Source organism: Bos indicus x Bos taurus, chromosome 4 (assembly GCF_003369695.1).
Source record: "Bos indicus x Bos taurus breed Angus x Brahman F1 hybrid chromosome 4, Bos_hybrid_MaternalHap_v2.0, whole genome shotgun sequence".
Taxonomy (NCBI): Eukaryota; Metazoa; Chordata; class Mammalia; order Artiodactyla; family Bovidae; genus Bos; species Bos indicus x Bos taurus.
In genome coordinates, this window is record NC_040079.1 from 424,131 (window position 1) to 444,317 (window position 20,187).

Genomic DNA, 20,187 nt, shown 5'->3' on the forward strand with positions numbered 1-20,187 from the left:
ACCTTATTGCCTGTATTATCTGTTGAAAATATAGTTAATATTTTTGATTCACTCAAAAAGTTCCGTTTTTATAAAAATATTAAAAAATAGAAAGTTATGACATAAAGATAAAATGAGAAGAACTTCTGTTTTAGACAGGGTATTAAGGGTGGACTAGAGGGAATGGGTCAGAGTCCCCTGGAGGAGGCAAGGACTGAGGGTCCTGGGGCGGCAGTGAAGCCGGGTCACGGCCCCGAGCGCCTGCTGAGCTAGGCAGCGCTCTATGGCCTGCTGGTCCCACATCCTGTGGGCCGCTCTCAGTCTGCAGGACCCTCCTGAGTGTCTTACAGACGAGGGTGCTCAGGGCCAGAGGCCCCTGGCGTCCTGGGGGTGAGACGACAGCATCATGAAGCAGAGTGTTCCCGCCTGGGCCTGGGACCCAGGCTCGTCTTCTCAGCTCTGCTGGGTCAGAGTTTGGTGTTCTTTACCCTTCCTATGTTTTAAAGAAGCCAATTTTTGTTTCAGCCCCTCAGGATCAATGGTGTTAAGGTGTATACTGAGAATGTGGATAAAAGGCAGATTATTCTGGACCTTCAGATCAGGTAAGTTTGTGTGTCTGTCGTAGTTACTGGTGTGTGATGTCACTTAGCTGTGCCCATAAAGTAGAGAATAGAATGAGCACATATCTTACTGCTATTTGTTGGAATTGGACTAGCTTCTTGTTGAGGACCTAAACTTAGCTTTTCTGGTTTTAGTCCCTGATAGGAGAAGGCAATGGCAACCCATTCCAGTACTCTTGCCTGGAAAATCCCATGGACGGAGGAGCCTGGTAGGCTGCAGTCCATGGGGTCTCGAAGAGTCGGACACGACTGAGCGACTTCACTTTCACTTTTCACTTGCATACATTGGAGAAGGACATGGCAACCCACTCCATTGTTTTTGCCTGGAGAATCCCAGGGACGGGAGAGCCTGGTGGGCTGCCGTCTATGGGGTCGCACAGAGTCGGACACGATTGAAATGACTTAGCAGCAGCAGCTTAGATAACTGCCATTCGTAGAACATGTTAAAATAAAAGAAATTAAAGGCACTGCAAGAAAACTACAGGCCCATATCCCTTGTGAACATTGATGCCATAATCATCAAGAAAATGCTCACAAACTGAATTCAGCAACATAGTGAAAGGATTATACACCATGAATAAGTGAGATTTATTTCCAGAATGTAAGGATGGTTCATCGTAAGTGATCAATGTAATACTCCACAGTATTAAGAGTGAAGGGGAAAACCACCTCATCATCTCAGTTGATGCAGAAAAAGCATTTGTTGAAATTCAACACTCTGATGATAAAAACACCTAGGGCACAGACAGAAACAGTGTTAGCTTGCTGGGCTTGTTTATTGCACTTGGAGCACTCGGCATGTGTCCCCAGCAAGCAGCATGCTCAGTGGTGAGAAATTGAGACGACTCCTCTGAGCTCGGGAGCTCGGCAAGGACCCCGTCACCACTGTTGTCCAGCATGGCACTGGAAGCTCTTCCAGAGCAACTAGGTGTGAAGAAAACAAAATGCAGACATTGTTGGAAAGGAAGCAGTAGTAAAGTAGAAGGATACAAAATCCGTGCAAAAAAATGTATAGTTGCATTCTATACATTAACAATAAACAAGTCCAGAAAGGAAGTTAAGAAAATTTCATTTACGGTAGAAACAAGAATAAAATACTTAGAAATTAACTGAAGCGGTGAAAGACTTGTACAATGAATACTACAAAACACTGATGTGAAAAATTAAAGACGACATGAATACATAGAGATACAGCTCATGTTTGTGGTTTGGAAGACTTAATATTGTTAAAAGCCAACACTCAAAGTAATCTATAGAATCAGTGCAATCAGATGTACGCATATAATCAAATATATAATAAAGGATTGAGATCCAGAATATATAAAGAACTGCTACAACTCAACAACAACAACAAAAAAACAATTAACGTGATTCAGAAAGGAGCAAGGGACTGGAATGGACGTTTCTCCAAAGCAGATAGACTAGTGTTCACAGGCGCGTGAGAGGGTGCAGACGCCACTGCTAACACCCGAGAGGCGGCGCCTCACACCCATCAGACAGCAGCTGTCAACCCAGAATGGTGGGTGAGAGTGTGCAGAGATGGGAGCCCCTGCACGTTGGTGGTGGGAATACAAAGGGCACGGTTGCTGTAGAAACAGTGGTGTCTCCTTAAAACAAGGAACAATGACTATATGACCCAGCACTTCCCCTTCTGGGTGCGTACCCAGAAGGGTGGAAAACAAAATCCCAGAGGGGTGATTGTATACTTCAGTTCATAGCAGCTTTGTTCACCACAGCTAAAACCTGGAAGCAACCCAGGTGTTCGCTGACTGTTGGATGGGTAAGAAGGCGTGTTGTGTGCATACAGGAGAGCATCGTTCAGGCTGTTCAGAGAAGGAGTGGCACAGTGCCACAGTGGGCAGTGTCCATCCAGCTACAGTGCGATGGGCAGACCTTGGGGACATCATGCTAAATGAAGCAGGACAGTCACAAAGAGATTGTGTGTGATTCCCGCTGTGGGAGACCTCTCGAGGAGCAGACCCACAGAGACAGAGCAGGATGCAGGCTGCCGGTGACGGGGGGAGGATGTAAGTCACTGAGTGAGGGGCATAGAGTCTCAGTTTTGCAGGATGAAGAGAGTTCTGGAAATGATGGTGGTGGTGGTTGCACAGCAGTCTGAATGTGCTTAATGCCACGCCTTGCACTTCAGAATGAGTGAGATGGTAATGCTATGTATATTTTACCACGATAAAAAGTAATAGGGAAAAATTGATTAGGGGTCTGCCAACTGCCTTTCCTGGTGGTAGAGGGCTTCTCTGGCTCTTGTCTTTGTCCTTCAAGAACCTGCTTATGGCTTTGTGAGGCCCCTGCCCAGCTGTGTGCCAACTACTGACTGACATGGCTCAGCAGGGTTGGTTTTGTTTTGATTAAGGGTCATTTTTTTTATCGTGTCATCTTTGAGTTTCTAAAGTGTATTAATGTAGTAAATGAACAGAGTCCATACCAATTGCCTTTATTTTAGAAAGAAGCGTAGAGTGTTATGATGATGTAATATGGGAAAACTCTGCGTCTTCAACACATTTGGCACCACTGCAAATACTGCTGTCATGAGTGGAGTAAAAGACGTAGCCCCGTGTTTGTCTTGGGGTCAGCTGTACCTGGCAAGGCTGTCCACAGGCTGAGGGTGAGCTTCAGGGGGTGGGAACCCTGTTCTCTTATTCCATCACTGAGGGAGCCCTTGATACATGTTTGTTAAACAAACACTGAAATGAGTCTGTTACCTGATGCCATTTTGAAGACTGCAGTCTGGCTTTTGTGGTTTCAGCAGACATAGCAGCATATGCAAGTTATGCAGCTCAGACATTTATGTCTCTGAAGCAGTCTGCATTCTACTTTTTCCTATGTTCCAGACAAGAACCGTAACTAGATCACTGCCTGTAGAGTTGGGGAAGGAGTAATTGAGAGATAATAGAACATAAAATGATCACGTCTTAGGGTATGTGGAGAAAACTTGTCATTCGCCATCTGCCTCTACAAGGATGAGGTCACCCAGCCACTGTGGTCACTGCCCTTCCACACCCCTGAAAGGAGTTCAGAGCAGAGACCAGGAATGAGGCCCTCTGTGCTCTCAGAAGACTGGCAGAACTGACTTTCAAGCAGTTCGATATTTTCAAGAGAAGATTTTATGAGCCCAGTTTCTTTCATCTTCTCATAGCTAGAAAAACTCTACAATCATTAACGAAGACATCTGCTTCTTGTGACTGCTAGCAGCCTTCTACCAAAATGTGTCCTTGATCGCGTGCACCTTCTTCACCAAAAGAATCTATACACACACACACACAAAATGCTTCAGTTGTGTCTGACTCTGTGCGACCCCATAGACGGCAGCCCATCAGGCTCCCCCGTCCCTGGGACTCTCCAGGCAAGAACACTGGAGTGGGTTGCCATTTCCTTCTCCAATGCATGAAAGTGAAAAGTGAAAGGGAAGTCGCTCAGTCGTGTCCGACCCTCAGAGACCCCATGGACTGCAGCCTTCCTGGCTCCTCTGTTCATGGGATTTTCCAGGCAAGAGTACTGGAGTGGGGTGCCATTGCCAGTGACTTTTAAGGCAGGAATGTGACTGTTGGCAGACTTTCATCCCAGATGCCTTCTGTTGATATTTTGCTCATGTGCTTAGACACTGTCTGTTGTGATTATCAGATTCCTCCCGATGCTCCAGGGCAGGAGCAAGATGATCTGCTTCTAGAATCAAGGGTGGGCATCAAACCATTCAGGTTCCACAAAAATATTATGGGCCTGTCACGTTTTTATAAAGACAGGTGAAGCCTTCCATGCAGCGTCACACAGTGTTCATGGGTGTTCACATTAACGATTGAAGGGACAGTTGCTGAGTAAAACTGATGCCTCGAACAGGTGTAATGTGTCTGAGGGCCTGAGCACTGCTGGTTTCTCACGGTGGGGGAGCATGGGCACATTGTTTGTGATGAAATATGATCTAAGCTTTGTGTATGTTTTAAACAGAGTTATTTATGAGACAAATGAAAACTATACTCCATCAAGAGACTGCTCCAGAAGCTGCCCTTTGAGAAGTGACATTTGTTCCAAGACCTCTGGCCAGGCAGCCAGCCTCGCCCTCCGTGTGGCCGTGCTGACTCTGGGGGCTGTGGCTGCCGCAGCCCAGGTGCTGGGACTCTGGCCCAGCTGGCCTGCAGGTTACAGCTTGCCTACAGTCCAGTTTTGGTGGCTTTACTAGCACTGTATTCAGATTCTGTAGCTTGGGTCTGTGATGATGAAGAGAATGTAATCAGAACTTTTTGTTTGCTAGTTTTGTAGGGAATTGTGAGATCGATCTGGAGATCAAGCGATATTTTTGTAGAGCTGGTGTGCAGAGTATACAGGTAAGGCTTTTTTAAGTTTCATTTTCTTATCAGATTCTCTGCGCTCTATTCAGGAAGAAAATTGTGAAGTTTTTATTAACTCAGAATTTCTTTGAAGTTAGAGAAGCCTGAAGTCATATGCTCAGGAATCACTGTCAGGATCTTGCACCCTCCTTTTGAGTCAGTAAGGGCCTGTGAAATTATTTCCCTTAATGCTTTGTTTTCCCATTTAAATTTAGATTCATGGTACAATGCGGGTGATCCTGGAACCATTGATTGGAGACATGCCCTTAGTAGGAGCTTTGTCTATCTTCTTCCTTAGGAAGCCAGTAAGTCAAGGTTTATTTCATTCTCTTCTTCCCATTCACTGACAAGAATGTGTGCATACCAAAGAACAGAGTGAAGAAAAAGAGCTTATCTCACTTTATTCCCTTTGAGGCATGAATCCTGTATGTTTTCATCTCTTTATGCTTTAACATCTCTTGATAGACAACTTTTTCCTCATTATAAAACTAATACGTTTGGGAATTTGCTGGTGGTCCAGTGGTTGAGACTCAATACTTCCACTGCAGGGGGTGGGGATTCTATCCTGTTCAGGGAGCTAGATCCTGCACGCCGCACAGCCAAAAAGTAAAAATAACGTTATAATACGAATTTCCAAATGAAATTTTAGCACTCAGAAAAGCAGGATGTGGCTGTGAGAGGTTGAGAATCACTGGTACCTTTATATGGTGAATTACAGCCCCTAAGCACAATCTTCACAGAAAAGGGACTTTTTCGGTCACTTTCATCTGGAAAATATCAGAGCACAGTTCCCTGCCGTCTGCCAAGTCCTTCCCCACCACAGTGAAAAACAAAGATTTTGGGATTTTGACTGGATGATTTAGACATATGGAAATCTTTGAATGTGAAACTTTTGTACACTGTTTTGCTTGTTGATTTGTTTAGTTTTGGTAATGTGCTACTTGCTTTATAAAAAACAAAACTGCAAGTTTCTGAAATGCTGCCCTCGTGGAGCGCATGGATGGATGTGCTGCCCCATTTCAGGCTCAGTGATGGAAGCAGGCCTCCCAGCCTCACTTCCCACTCTCGGTTCCTCCTGTTCTTTGATCAGACTGCCGTCTCCCGCCACCGGTCTCCACAGGGGATGGCCCCAGGACTCCCACAACCACGGTCCACAGATGCTCAGGTTCCTTAGTAAATGGCAGTGTTTGCTCATAACCTCTGCACAGCCTCTTGCATCCTTTACATCATCTCCAGATCAGTAGTAACACCTAATACAGTGTAACTTCTGTGTAAATAGTTGAAATGTAAATGCTATGTAAATGGTTGCCTTAGTGCAGCAGATTCAAGTTTTGCTTTTTGGAACTTTCTGGAATATTTTTTCTTTCTGAACACTTTTGATCCATTATTGGTTAAATCTGAGGAGATGGAGCTGGGATCCTTGGACACTGAGGCCCAACTGTTTTTGATTTCTGTAAGCCTCAGTTTCCCCATCAGTAACATGGAGAGTACAGTAATACCTCCGGTAAAAGATTAGATTTGACAACTAAATGTCAGTGGGTAAAAATACTCAGTATAGTACCTGGCATACAGAAGTCTTCAAGTATTTAAGAAATAAAATATTTTCCTATACGTAGGTTTAGCATTCTGGTGGGTCCTGACAGCAGAGGTCAAGGTTTGGTAAGTTTGGATGAAGGTTCTGGGAAAAGCCAGGGAGACCCACTGTCTGCCATTGGATATGTCCCAGAAATTGGTGGCCACCCACTCATGCTGACTTGACATTATTGGCATTGCCTCTGGGGTATGCTCTTGAGGGTGTTTCAGAATCCTTAGGTCACATTTAGGTTCATCTCAGGAGTGTGGATTAGACTAGACTGAATTGGGAGGCCTTTTCTAGAACTTCTCCAGGAGGTGGTCTGGGCTCACTCTGAATGTGTTTATCCGAGGGGTCCTCCCTGGTAGCAAAGCACATGTCTTCTGAGTCTGTGATCCGCAGATTGAGTTTCTTCATCTATAAAATGGAATTAATATCTTCCTTTAAGAGTGATTGTGAAAAGAAATTGAATCCATCTAGCTAGGACTCCAGCAACTGACGTTGTTATTGTTCAGTCGCTCAGCCGTGTCCGACTCTTTGTGACCCCATGGACTGCAGCACGCCAGGCCTCCCTGTCCATCACCAACTCCCAGAGTTTACTCAAACTCATGGCCATTGAGCTGGTGATGCCATCCAACCATCTCATTCTCTGCCGGCCGCTTCTCCTCCCGCCTTCAATCCTTCCCAGCATCAGGGTCTTTTCAGATGAGTCAGCTGTTCGCATCAGGGGCTAAAGTACTGGAGCTTCAGCTTCAGCATCAGTCCTTCCAATGAATATTTAGGACTAATTTCCTTTAGGAGTGACTGGTTTGATCTTCTTGCAATCCAAGGGACTCTCAAGAGTCTTCTCCAACACCACAGTTCAAAAGCTTCGGCTCTCTGCCTTCTTTATGGTCCAACTCACATCCATTCGTGACCACTGGAAAAACCGTAGCTTTGACTAGATGGACCGTTGTCAGCAAAGTGATGTCTCCGTTTTTTAGTACGCTGTCTACATTTGTCATAGCTTTTCTTCCAAGGAGCAAGCAGTTGATGTACATTAAGCAAAGAAGGAGGATGAAGGGGGGACTTTAAAAACAGAATGAGCATGTCCTGCTGTCTCATGGAATCCACGCAGGGGCTGCAGCCGAGCATCAGGAACAGGATGACTGGTGCGTGGCCACTGTGGCTGCCGTCCTTTCTCAGGCCTGTTCTGCCTGCTTCGCTCTCTCTCCCCGAGACCATGGCCTCTGGTCCTCCAGGCCACAGGCCAGAGTACCAGCTGCCATGGTCCCGAGGAGGAGCCAGCCTCCCCTCTCCGTCTGTCCTGGCCTGCCCCCTTCCAGCTGCGCCAGGCACAGGTCCTTGGCCCTGAGACCAGGAGTGCGGAGGACACAGCGTTTGAAGAGGGTCCCGGAGGCTGATCCTGCCACCCTCTGTGGGAGGCAGCAGTGAGGTGATGAGGCAGAAACTGGCAGGGGGGTCCTTGGAGCCCACTGCGCTGAGGAGGGCCCAGAACGGGGCCACTGGGGAGTTTGAGGGTATTTATCCTGCCAGATGTTCTCTGAGTTTCTTGGAGCAGGGGTTGATATCCTGCCCTATTTTGGAGCTTCTTGCCACACCGCCAGGGTGCTGGTGCTCTCAGCGGCCCCTCCCTGTGCCCTGGGAGGGCCTGACGTGCTCTCAGCACCCTGCACCTGTGTGGTGCAGAGGGAGTTCTGTCCTGGCCTCTGAGCAGCCGGCCTGTCTTTCCTTTCTTTTTCTGTCTCTGGCTCTCATAGGGCTTGCTCTGGCTCTCCTGCCCAGGGTGGCTCTGTCACCTCAGCTGTCTGTGCATTCAGGAGTGACACTCTTCCCAGTTTGCTGCATCCCAAGTGGAAGCTGGAAGTCCCAGGGCTGTTAAAACATAAGAAAAACATTCTTGACCTTTATCACCAGCCCAGACCAGCAAATTCAAGAGCTCTGGGGAAGGGCGGAGCCACAGTATGTCTGCAGCAAACTTCCTGTGTAGGAGGCTGGCGTGCAGTCCGCGCTGAAACGAGCAGTGTCTGTGGGTTCGGATTCTGTTGGGCCCACAGGCCCTCAGCGGGCACTCGGGAGGCATGGCTAAGGCTGCCCTTGCTCCTGTACTGCTCAGGCTGCTGGGGCTCCAGGTGCAGGGGGTCTCCGCCCCGCCCTGCCCCGCCCCTGCCCTCACTGCTGCTTCTCAGCCCTCAGAAAGAGGTAATTTCCTCTCCTTTGGGAACGCTTCCCACTGGCTCTTCAGTTTCCCAAAGGGAGATCCATCCAGACTGAGGGCTGATGGGGAGGGCACTAATTTTCTTTGCTTTTCCTCGATCTGCCCCTAGGGCTGGGTGGACTTTTCTCTCTCACTTATCTGGACACCTGTTCAGTCACACACTCTCAGTCTCATCCTCAAACCCAGAGTCACTCACACTCCTCTCCCTCCACAGCCCTCCAGCTTGGCTCTTGTGTGCTCTGGCCTCCCTTGTGCTCAGGGACAGGCCAGCTCCCCCTTCAGGGCGTGCCTGGAGCCTTCCTTGCATTCGTATCTCTTCAAACTCAGCTGAGTCTGTCCTTCTGTGAATTCTTTCCCCATCCCCCTAGTATTATTCTTTTTCTCTGAACTCGGGTAGCATTCAGGTACATCTCATCGTTTTGACAAGTGTCCTGCAAGTAGGTGCTCTGTTACCCGAGCTTATAATCTAGTTTTAGTCCCTCGACGTGATCGCCCTTTGGGAGGGCCATTGAGAGTTTCTTTGACCTTCTGATTCAGCAGGATGCCCCAGGTTCATGTTAGCAGTTTTTGCCCCAGACCCAAAATCAGCCGTTTCTTCAGAGTCTCCTGTTCCCTTTAGTGGCAGATGCATCTAGAGATCGCCGTCATGGTCTAGGGCGTCCATGGGCTTCCCTCTTAGCTCAGTCGGTAAAGAATCTGCTTGCAAGACAGGAGACCTGGGTTTGCGTCCTGGGTTGGAAAGATCCCCTGGAGGAGGGCATGGCTACCCCCTCCAGTATTCTTGCCTGGAGAATCCCATGGACAGAGGAGCCTGGCAGGCTACAGTCTATGGTGTCGCAAGAGTTGGACACAATTTAGCAACTAAACCACCAGGGAGTGCTATGGAGGTTAGTTTCTCAGGACTTTATTAAAGTTGTTGCTTTTGCGTTTGGGTTTGTCCAAAGGAATCTTGACCCTTCAGTGCATACTTAGAGCTGCTTACTGCCCAGCTCTGTCACTCCGGTGTGTGTAAGTGACAGAGGCCATACAGTTTCGCTGAGCGTCTTCTGCGTGTAAAGCAGAAGTGGCTGCATTACGTGCAGGACCCACCTTGACAGGAGAAGCCGTGTTTTCATCAGTACTTCTTACCTGTCCACATCTGTTTAATGGAATCTCAGCCAACTATATAGAAATTATTCTAAGATAAATACCCACTAGCTGCTGCTGCTGCTGCTAAGTTGCTTCAGTCGTGTCCGACTCTGTGTGACCCCATAGATGGCAGCCCACCAGGCTCCGCTGTCCCTGGGATTCTCCAGGCAAGAACACTGAAGTGGGCTGCCATTTCCTTCTCAAGTGCATGAAAGTGAAAAGTGAAAGTGAAGGTGCTCAGTCGTGTCCTACTCTTTGCGACCCCGTGGACTGCAGCCTACCAGGCTCCTCCATCCATGGGATTTTCCAGGCAAGAGTACTGGAGTGGGGTGCCATTGCCTTCTCTGAAATACCCACTAGAAAACTGAGCAAAAAAAATACAAGAGTTGACTAAATGAATGGAACATATCCCACTAATATCAGGAAAAAAGTGAAAGTGAAAGTCACTCACTCGTGTCCAACTCTTTGCGACCCCATGGACTGTCCAGTCCAGGGAATGCTCCAGGCCAGAATACTGGAGTGGGTAGCTGGTCCCTTCTCCAAATATCAGGAAAATGCTGTTTGAAATAGTGATGGAGTAACCATTCTTTAACTGCCAAATAGACTGATTTTTAACATCTGTGTTTGGTGTGGCTGTAAAGAAAGTACATTTCATACAATTTTGATGGAAATGTAAATCGGTACAATATTAGAGCAATTAGGCAGTGACATGCCTTAGCAACTGAACAACAAGGTAGTGTATATCAGCATAAAAATGAACATGTATCTCTGACCAGAGCTTCAACTTTTTGAATGCTGGTCCCTGTAAGAACACGTGTGTAAAAAGATATTCACTGAACCATTTTGTTGTTGTTCTTCTTCAGTTGCTAAGTCATGTCTGACTCTTTGCAGCACATGAACTGCAGCACAGCAGGCTTCCCTGTCCTTCGCTATCTCCCTGAGCTTGCTCAAACTCATGTCCATTGAGTCAGTGATGCCATCCAGCCATCTCATCCTGTCACTCCCTTCTCCTCTTGCCCTCAAACTTTTCCAGCATCAGGATCTTTTTCAGTGAATCAGCTCTTCACATCAGGTGGCGGAAGTATCAGAGCTTCTGCTTCAGCATCAGTCCTTCCAATTAATATTCAGAGTTGATTTCCTTTAGGATGGACTAGTTGGATCTCCTTGCAGTCCAAGGGACTCTCAAGAGTCTTCTCCAACACCACAGTCCAAAAGCAGCAATTCTTTGGCCTTCAGCCTTCTTTATGATCCAACTCTCACATCCATACACGACTACTGAAAAAACCATAGCTTTGCGTATACAGACCTTGTCAGCAAAGTGATGTCTCTGCTTTTTAATACGCTGGCTAGTTTTTTCATAGCTATTCTTCCAAGGAGCAAGTGTCTTTTAATTTCATGGCTGCAGTCACCATCCACATTGATTTTGGAGCCCAGGAAAATGAAATCTGGCCCTGTTTCCACTTTTTCCCCATCTATTTGCCATGAAGTGATGGGACCGGATGCCATGATCTTAGTTTTTGATTGTTGAATTTTAAGCCAGTTTTTTCACACTCCTCTTTCATCTTCATCAAGAGGCTCCTTAGTTCCTCCTCACGTTCTGCCATTAAGGTGGTATCATCTGCATATCTGAGATTGTTGATATTTCTCCTTGCAATCTTGATTCTAGCTTGTGATTCATCCAGCCTGGCATTTCCCATGCTGTACTCTGCATATAAGTTAGATAAGCAGGGTGACAATATACAGCTTTGACATACTCCTATACAGGTTTCTCGCGAGGCAGGTCAGGTGGTCTGGTATTCCCATCTAAGAATATTCCACAGTTTGTTGTGATCCACACAGCCAAAGGCTTTAGCATAGTCAGTGAAACAGAAGTAGATGTTTTTTTAGAATTCCTTTGCTTTTTCTATGATCCAGCATATGTTGGCAATTTGATCTCTGGTTCCTCTCCCTTTTCTAAATCCAGCTTGTACATCTGGAAGTTCTCGGTTCATGTACTGCTGAAGCCTAGCTTGAAGGATTTTGAGCATAATCTTGCTAGCATGTGAAATGAATGCAGTTGTAGAGTAATTTGAACATTCTTTGGCATTGCCTTTCTTTGGGGTTGGAGTGACAACTGACCTTTTCGAGTCCTGTGGCCACTGCTGAGTTTTCCAAATTTGCTGGTATAATGAGTGTAGCACTTTAACAGCATCATCTTTTAGGATTTGAAATAGCTCAGCTGGAATTCCATCACCTCCAGTAGCTTTGTTCATAGTAATGCTTCCTAAGGCCCCCTCAGAATGTCTGGCTCTAGGTGAGTGATCACACCATCGTGGTTATCCGAGTCATTGAGAGCTGTTTGTGTAGTTCTTCTGTGTGCTCTTGCCACCTCTTCTTAATCTCTTCTGCTTCTGTTCGATCCTTGCCATTTTTGTCCTTTGTTGTGCCTGTCTTCGCATGAAATGTTCCCTTGGTATCTCCAATTTTATAAAGAGATCTCTAGTCTTTTCCTTTCTTTTGTTTCCCTCTAATTCTTTGCATTGTTCACTTAAGAGAACTTTCTTATCTCTCCTAGCTGTTCTCTGGAGCTGTGCATTCAGTTGGGTATATCTTTCCCTTTCTCCTTTGCCTTTTGCTTCTCTTCTTTTCTCAGCTATTTGTAAGGCCTCCTCAGACAACCACTTTTACTTCTTGCGTTTCTTTTTCTTGGGGGTGGTTTTGGTCACACCTCCTGTACCATGTTATGAACCTCCGTCCATAGTTCTTCAGGCACTGTCTCTACCAGGTCTAGTCCCTTGAATCTATTTCTCACTTCCACTGTATAATCATAAGGGATTTGATTTATGTCATACCTGAATGGCCTAGTGGTTTTCCCTACTTTCTTCAGTTTGAGCCTGAATTTTGCAATAAGGAGTTCACGATCTGAGCCACAGTCAGCTCCCGGTCTTGTTTTTGCTGACAGTTTAGAGCTGCTCCATCTTTGGCTGCAAAGAATATAATCAGTCTGATTTTGGTATTGACCATCTGGTTATGTAGATGTGTAGAGTCATCTCTTGTGTTGTTGGAAGAGGGTATTTGCTATGACCATTACTTACAAAAAGGATAAACTGCACATATTCTAAGTGCTCATCAATAGGAGGGTGGGTATATAAATAATTATGATTTTACTGGAGAAAATTATGATATCAAAAAACATAAGAACAGGCAAGCTATCAGTACCAATAAGGGACAACAGCTTTGATATTTTATAAAGTGAAAATCAAGGTATAGGACAGCATTATGTACTGAGTAGCCCATTTCATTTATAAAGAAAAGACTTGTATAATTTGATAATGATAATTAGAAGTAGTTTGCATACTTACTATATTTGCCGTTTTTTTAAAAACAGCTTTTAGAAATTAACTGGACAGGACTGACTAATCTTCTCGACATTCCTGGATTGAAGTAAGTACTCTGTCGTGCCCTGTGGCCAGCTTGCTGATGGCATGTGCGTTGGCGGCGTCATGAGACAGCCCAGCGGCTGAGCGCCGTCTCCCAGCCAGCGTCCGTGCCTTTCAGGCAGGGCGCTCAGGCTCCGGAACTCGAGTTGCATCTCAGGCTCTGGGTTGCAGCTGCACTCGAGCCCTGTTGGGGCTCATTGGAGCCATTTCATTTGTCATGAGGTGTCTTTCCAGTTTTGGTGTTTTAATATACCAGAAAAATAAAGAAAAGTTTAAAAAGTTTTTAAGCCCTTTCTGGCTACGTTGAAGCTGTGCTGCCCCATCCCTTCCTGCCTTCTCTGCCTTGATGCACTCCTCCTGGGCGGGGAGGAGTCAGCCCGGACATGCGGCTGCGGGGTGCGCTGGGAGTCTTTGCTCTTCCGTGTGCTCTAGTGTCTGAACCGTGAGGATTCCTTCCAGACGAGCTGTGAAGCCTTCGGGGCACGTCCCTCCTGTGAGGACGGTGAGGCTTCCTAGTCAGGCTGCAGGTCGTCTGTCCTCCAAGATGGAAGGCGACAGCGGCAGACTGTCAGTCAGCACCAAGCAGGAACCCGCTTCTTCTGGTCTTACCGTGCGTTTGAAGGTTAAAGTGCGTTTGAAGGTTAAAGCGAGTGAAGTGTTGGTTACAGGTGCATGTGTTCCTGGTGGACACTTTGTTAATCTGTGCTGTTCTTTTCCCTATTTTGCTTAGAAAATTGAATTATGAAAGCCTTGGTTCAGTCTGCTTTTTTTTCTATTCCTTTGTATTTATTATCTCCTTGAAGTGGCCATTAGAAAGAATTTTATTTTGTTTCATTATCAGGAAAAAATGACTTTAATAAGCTGAGGCATAGTTGTAATAATAAAACTTTTTTAGGTACTGTGATTTATTGGATATAGAAAAGTACCGTTATCTTTAAAAGATTCTTGGAAAGGACAGCTTTAAAAGAATTTTGTAAAAGGGTTGGTTAGCATTCTTGCTTTCAAGAACAAACCCAGCTCACTTGGTCTTCATTAAGCGAGAAAAGGTTTTGACAGTCTGTTCTTCCATCCACCATGCAGGCGGGGAGTGCCTGCTCTGGGTGCTGGGTGTGGCCTGCGGCCCTGTCAGGTGGCCAGACGGGGCTGGACGCTAATGTCCACAGGACACCTCCTGACCCCCGTTTTCTCTCTGTGGCTTTGTTGCCAGGCAGGCTCTTGCTGTGAAGTAGCAGCTTCTGGCTTCTATTCTGTGGCATGCTTAGCAACCTCAGGAGAAGATTCCAGCAAATGTCCCTCTAGTTCCAGCAAAAGTTTCAGAGTTGACCTCTGTTTGTCCGCCTTTCCTTGGACAAATTTTCCTGGTTCTGATGATCAGGTCTGGGTCTCATGCCCACCCTGAGAGGAGGCAGAGAGTGACTTGAAAAAGTTGCAGTGAAGGACAGGAAGTCCCCCAAAGGAAGGACTCCCGGAGTTGGAGGAAAGGGTGCTGGTCAGTGGCCAAAGCAGCAAATCCCTGCTGTCCTTTAGTGCAGAAAAGAACGTGGATCCTGCTTGCCTCCCCGCAGCACCGCGACCCATGCTCGTCAGGCGTCTCCTCTGCAGGTCGCGCTGTGGCGCAGAGAGCCGGTGGGTGGCTCCTGGCCGTGAGCCCGCAGCTCTGGAGTCAGTCCCAAACCAGTGGAAAGGGAGAAACACACGTACACAAGGACACACAGATACACACGTGCAGATACAGCTTCGGTTCATTTCGTGGATTTATATGAAGACAGACTCAGTGTGGCATACCTTCTAGCTGTTATTCTATATGTAGATTTTTATACACATATAAAACATATTCTTACATATTAGGTATATATAGGATTGCATATATTGTTAAGAATATATATGCATATATATTAGAAATACAGGTGGAAACAGACACACACCATGCAAAAATGAGACCATGGTATAAAAGAAATATAGTAAAATACTCCTTTAAAATTACATATATTTATATATGACATCACTTATATATAATTATGTCAATTTCATGCGATAAAATATATGCATGTGTACTTAACGTAAAACTTGGGCCACTATTTTGTGAAGATTTTATCAGGCAACAGCTGTGGCAGACCTTATCTTGTAAAAGTAAATATTTAATAACTTTGAACCTAACACAATGAAATCTTGCCCCAAGCTTTACTAAATGAACGTCTGCCTGCTCCCTTCATTGACTGCAGAACAGAAGCCGAGGGGTGAGGAGGCGGCAGGATGCCCTGAGTCACTTCACGTCACCATGCGTGTTCGAGCTCCCCGCCACTGTTGCGTGAGGAGCCCTAACCCGAGTGTGAGGGGTGAAGGCTGTAGGTGATGCAGGGCCGGGTCAGGAAGACCGGGAGGGCGGAAGGCGTGAGGAAGCTGTGCTGTGTGCTGGGCCCTGCGGCGACTCGGGGGGTGTGCAGCCTGCTAGGGAGCCGTCGGTGGAGGTGCCATCTGGGCCTTCTGCTGGCGGCACAGGCGTCAGCGGGAGGTGAGGCGCAGCCCACCCCCAGGGCAGCGAGCAGGTCCTGAAGCACTTGCGTCAGCAGTGAGGGGCCTTCTGTCTCAGTAGATTTTTCGAAATAAACAGAACTCATGCTTCTGCAGGGAGATTGCCTGGACTGAGGGTGCTGGGTGCTAAGCTCTGAGGGACCCCTCCGTCGTCAGCTTGGTGAGCACCGATCCAGTGTCTGCCAGCTTACGCCCTCCGAGTCCCTCTGGAGTGTAGACGCTGGTTTACTGGCCTCTTCACAGAGCAGAGCTGTCTGGGGAGCGTGGTTCCCACGTTGAACTGAGAGGGCTGGCGCTGAGCCTCCACGCCTTGGTTGGCGTTTGGACCCCAGCCTGCAGCGAGGCTCGGTCATCTCTCAGGGCGCGATAGGACTGTCACTGTGTCCCAGGGGATGTTCCAGCTGTGGTTGCTTTACATCTGCCATGTCCGTAATGCTGACATCTGAGAAGTACTGGCAAGAAGTAAGTTTCTTCTAGGACTCTGCTGTTCTGGCTAAAGGTGCTCTCGCACAGCTATGCGGTTCAGGTTCTGGGCCCTCAGGAGTGGTGTTGCAGAGACCCCTGACTCTCCACTCACACACATTTACAAGGAACAGACAAAAAGGATATTGAAAGTACATCAGTTTCTTTAGCCCCCACAACTCTATTCCTACTACTGAATTCTCTGTGCAGTGGTGTATACTGTTTCAAACTGATTACAGTATTCAGTACCTAATAAAGTGTAAAGAAGAATGAACTGTAAATTCTTGTACTTCATTAGGAGCTCCACATATATGACAAGAAAGATGAATTTAATGTAATAAATGTGAAATGAGTAAATGTTTGTTTTCATATTCTCTGCACTTTTATGTATGTTTGAAATATTTTATGTTAAAATAAGAAATTTAATTAAATGTATATTCAGTGTTAAATCAATGATAAAGTTATATGGAAACAAACGTATGAGTGTGATTTAGGACATTGAGAAATGTAGCCAGAATATTACCTCATGTTCTCAGAATAAATCCCACATAAGTGTCACCGTAGCAGCATGAACACTGTGTTAGGGGAACTAGCTCTGACCTGTTGGTGGGATATTGTATCATGTTTATGCCAAGTTCGCTGTTACGGGTGGTAACTAACATGAAATGTCTGATCATTGTTGTTTTTTTTTTAACCTCCCACCTAACAGTGGTTTATCAGATACTATCATTTTGGATATAATATCAAACTATCTGGTGCTTCCCAATCGAATCACGGTCCCTCTTGTCAGCGAAGTTCAAATAGCTCAGCTGCGATTTCCTGTACCAAAGGTAAGCATGTGTTCATTAACACTTAAAATAGACTGAAGGAACTTTTCACGTACATGGGTGCTGAGTCTTCTTGTATTTCTTCTAACAATGACCTTGCCATGTAGATCTTGATGCTGTAAAAGTGGTCTGTCCTGCTCGTCCTTAGGAGGTTGGCTAAGGGCCATTTGGCCTAAAGCTTTCGGAGACTTACGGGCAGTTCTTAAACCTCAGAGGTGCTCACAGGAATTTAATTCTGCAGATGTCACTGCAAATTGTAAAGGACAGCTGTGACAACTTATTTACTGCCTCAGAAAGCACTTTCTGCTTGTGTGTAAGATGTACGTTTTAGCCTGAGCTGGGAACCTTGTGCCAGGCTCCTGCCAGGCGTGAGGAGCGGTCGTCTGTGGAGTCCTTCAGGGCGGACGTGCCGTGGGTATTAAGCCCCCTAGACGGAGTGAGTGGGCAGGGCTGGGCTGAGTCACGGCCTGGGGCTTGGCGGCAGCTTCACTCTGGGATCACATCCCTCAGAGTGTCTTCATCTGCAGGTTGGGGTGGTGCCTCACACAGGTGACCACACATCTTGGAGGCACCTTCATTTGAGTAAACTAAACAACCTCAGCCCGAGACCACGTGAGCCCGCCAGCCATGGTGTGGAATCCTGTCTGAGGCCCAGAGCACGTTCTCGGAGGGCTGCTCCTAATGGTTTGCGTCCCACCCGTGTGATCTCACTGACCGTGGGCTCCAGAGGTGGAGTAGGCAGCCTGTCACATGGTGTCTGGGCTCAGTTCAGAGTTTGTTTCATGAAGTAGAAGTAGCCAGCCTTTCCCCCTGTCTGTTACCCTTCTAGTAAGCTCGATCTTAGTAACAGTGCACAGACCAACAAACATTCATGAGCAGTCCTACTTTTTTCAAAGTAACAGCACTCCAGTCCTCACATCCCAGTTAGTCATATTGCTGGCACTCAGCAGGTGTGATAGGACACGGGTGAGGTGGGGATGTCTTTCTTCCTTCACTTAGCATCCTCAGCTCGGGGAACGCAGGCCTGCCTTTGCACGTAGGAATCCTCCTGCTCCTAGGCCATGGGCTCTGTGTTCTCTGAGCACTGGGGACTGTCTGAGCCTGCCCGGATCCACCCTCCTTGCCGCTTAAATATGTGGCCACAATGTCTAAGCATTAGATTTGTGAAAATGTAAACAGGAGGTTGGCTGTTATTTTTATAAGTATCAGTTCAGTTCAGTCACTCATTCGTGTCCGACTCTTTGCGACCCTATGAACCGCAGCACGCCAGGCCTCCCTGTCCACCAACGACTCCCAGTGTTCACTCAAACTCATGTCCATCGAGTTGGTGATGCCATCCAGCCATCTCATCCTCTGTCGTCCCCTTCTCCTCCTGCCCCCAATCCCTCCCAGCATCAGGGTGTTTTCCAGTGAGTCAACTCTTCGCATGAGGTGGCCAAAATATTGGAGTTTCAGCTTCAGCATCATTCCTTCCAGTGAACACCCAGGACTGATCTCCTTTAGGATGGACTGGTTGGATCTCCTTGCAGTCCAAGGGACTCTCAAGAGTCTTCTCCAACACCACAGTTCAAAAGCATCAATTCTTTGGCACTCAGCTTTCTTAATAGGCCAACTCTCACATCCATACATGACCACTGGAAAAACCATAGCCTTGACTAGACAGACCTTTGTTGGCAAAGTAATGTCTCTGCTTTTGAATATGCTATCTAGGTTGGTCATAACTTTCCTTCCAAGGAGTAAGCGTCTTTTAATTTCATGGCTGCAATCACCATCTGCAGTGATTTTGGAGCCCCAAAAAATAAAATCTGATACTGTTTCCACTGTTTCTCCATCTATTTCCCATGAAGTGATGGGACCAGATGCCATGATCTTCGTTTTCTGAATGTTGAGCTTTAAGCCAACTTTTTCACTCTCCTCTTTCACTTTCATCAAGAGGCTTTTCAGTTCCTCTTCACTTTCTGCCATAAGGGTGGTGTCATCTGCATATATTTATCTATAAAAATATGTGTCATCCTATGCTGATTGGTTCATGAACAGTACCTGGTAACTTAAAGTGTTGATGGTATAGAACGCTACCCCCTCTAAAGATAACTTTACCACTTGTGTTTACCTTGGACACAGGTGAACACAAGGTAAAGGGTGGGTATTTTATCAATTAAGCAACATCTTAGGGAAAGAGAACCATGTTGTCTGTGAGTATATGTATCTCAGAGTTTCAGTTTCCTATCCATAAAATAGGTTTAATGACAGTATTTCATAGGATTATTCTAAAAACGCAGCACAGTGATCGGTGGGTATGAAGGCCTTAGGAAGAGTCTACTGCATCCTGGGGTGCTGGTCTCCACTGCAGTTACCGCCCATGGGATCCCTACCAGGACACTGCACTGTTCCGGGCCCATGGGGCCCTGTGTCGCCTGCCTCGCTCCTGCCGTCGGCCCTGCCCAGCCGGGGCCCCTCCCTCCCAGGAGGGTCTCCGTCTCTGGCCTCTGGTCAGAGCCTTGGGCCCTGGTCTTGCACCCGAGGCGCTCGTGTTTGCCTTGTCTGCTCAGGGGACAGGCTCTGTCTTGTCCCCAAGCCAGCCTCTGCTCCAGGTGTGTGGGTGAACCGGTGAATAGTCTGCTCTGTCTTCTTTCCAGGGTGTCCTGAGGATACATTTTATTGAAGCTCAGGATCTTCAAGGAAAAGACACTTACCTTAAGGGACTTGTCAAGGGGAAGTCAGACCCCTACGGAGTGATTCGAGTTGGCAACCAGATCTTCCAAAGCAAAGTCATCAAGGAGAACCTCAGTCCGAAGTGGAACGAGGTGTATGAGGTGAGGGAGTGGCGAGTGCTTGGTGCGAGGTGAGAGGTGGGTGCCGTGAGCCCTTCCCCGGGTCCGCTCCCGCCCTTCCCCAGAGTCTACTCACGCCCTTCCCCGGGGTCTGCTCCCGCCCTTCCCCAGGGTGCACTCACGCCCTTCCCCGGGGTCTGCTCCCACCCTTCCCCAGAGTCCGCTCCCGCCCTTCCTGGGGTCCGTGTGGTGGTGGTGTGCTTGTTCAGTGCGCAATTCTCTTTGCTTTGATTTTCAGTCTTTAAACGTGCTTCACCT

At 47.1% G+C, this 20,187-nt stretch overlaps 1 protein-coding gene across 2 annotated transcripts in view; it reads left to right on the forward strand.

Annotated features, from left to right (window-relative positions):
* ESYT2 (extended synaptotagmin 2) overlaps positions 1 to 20,187 on the forward strand; it is a 78,553-nt gene that overhangs the window by 34,381 nt on the left and 23,985 nt on the right. For both annotated transcript variants that reach the window (XM_027538452.1, XM_027538451.1), the window contains exons 4-9: positions 505 to 581; positions 4,864 to 4,936; positions 5,155 to 5,244; positions 13,226 to 13,281; positions 16,981 to 17,101; positions 19,735 to 19,911. In XM_027538452.1, coding sequence (XP_027394253.1) covers positions 505 to 581; positions 4,864 to 4,936; positions 5,155 to 5,244; positions 13,226 to 13,281; positions 16,981 to 17,101; positions 19,735 to 19,911 — 594 coding nt within the window. The remainder of the gene's footprint in view (positions 1 to 504; positions 582 to 4,863; positions 4,937 to 5,154; positions 5,245 to 13,225; positions 13,282 to 16,980; positions 17,102 to 19,734; positions 19,912 to 20,187) is intronic.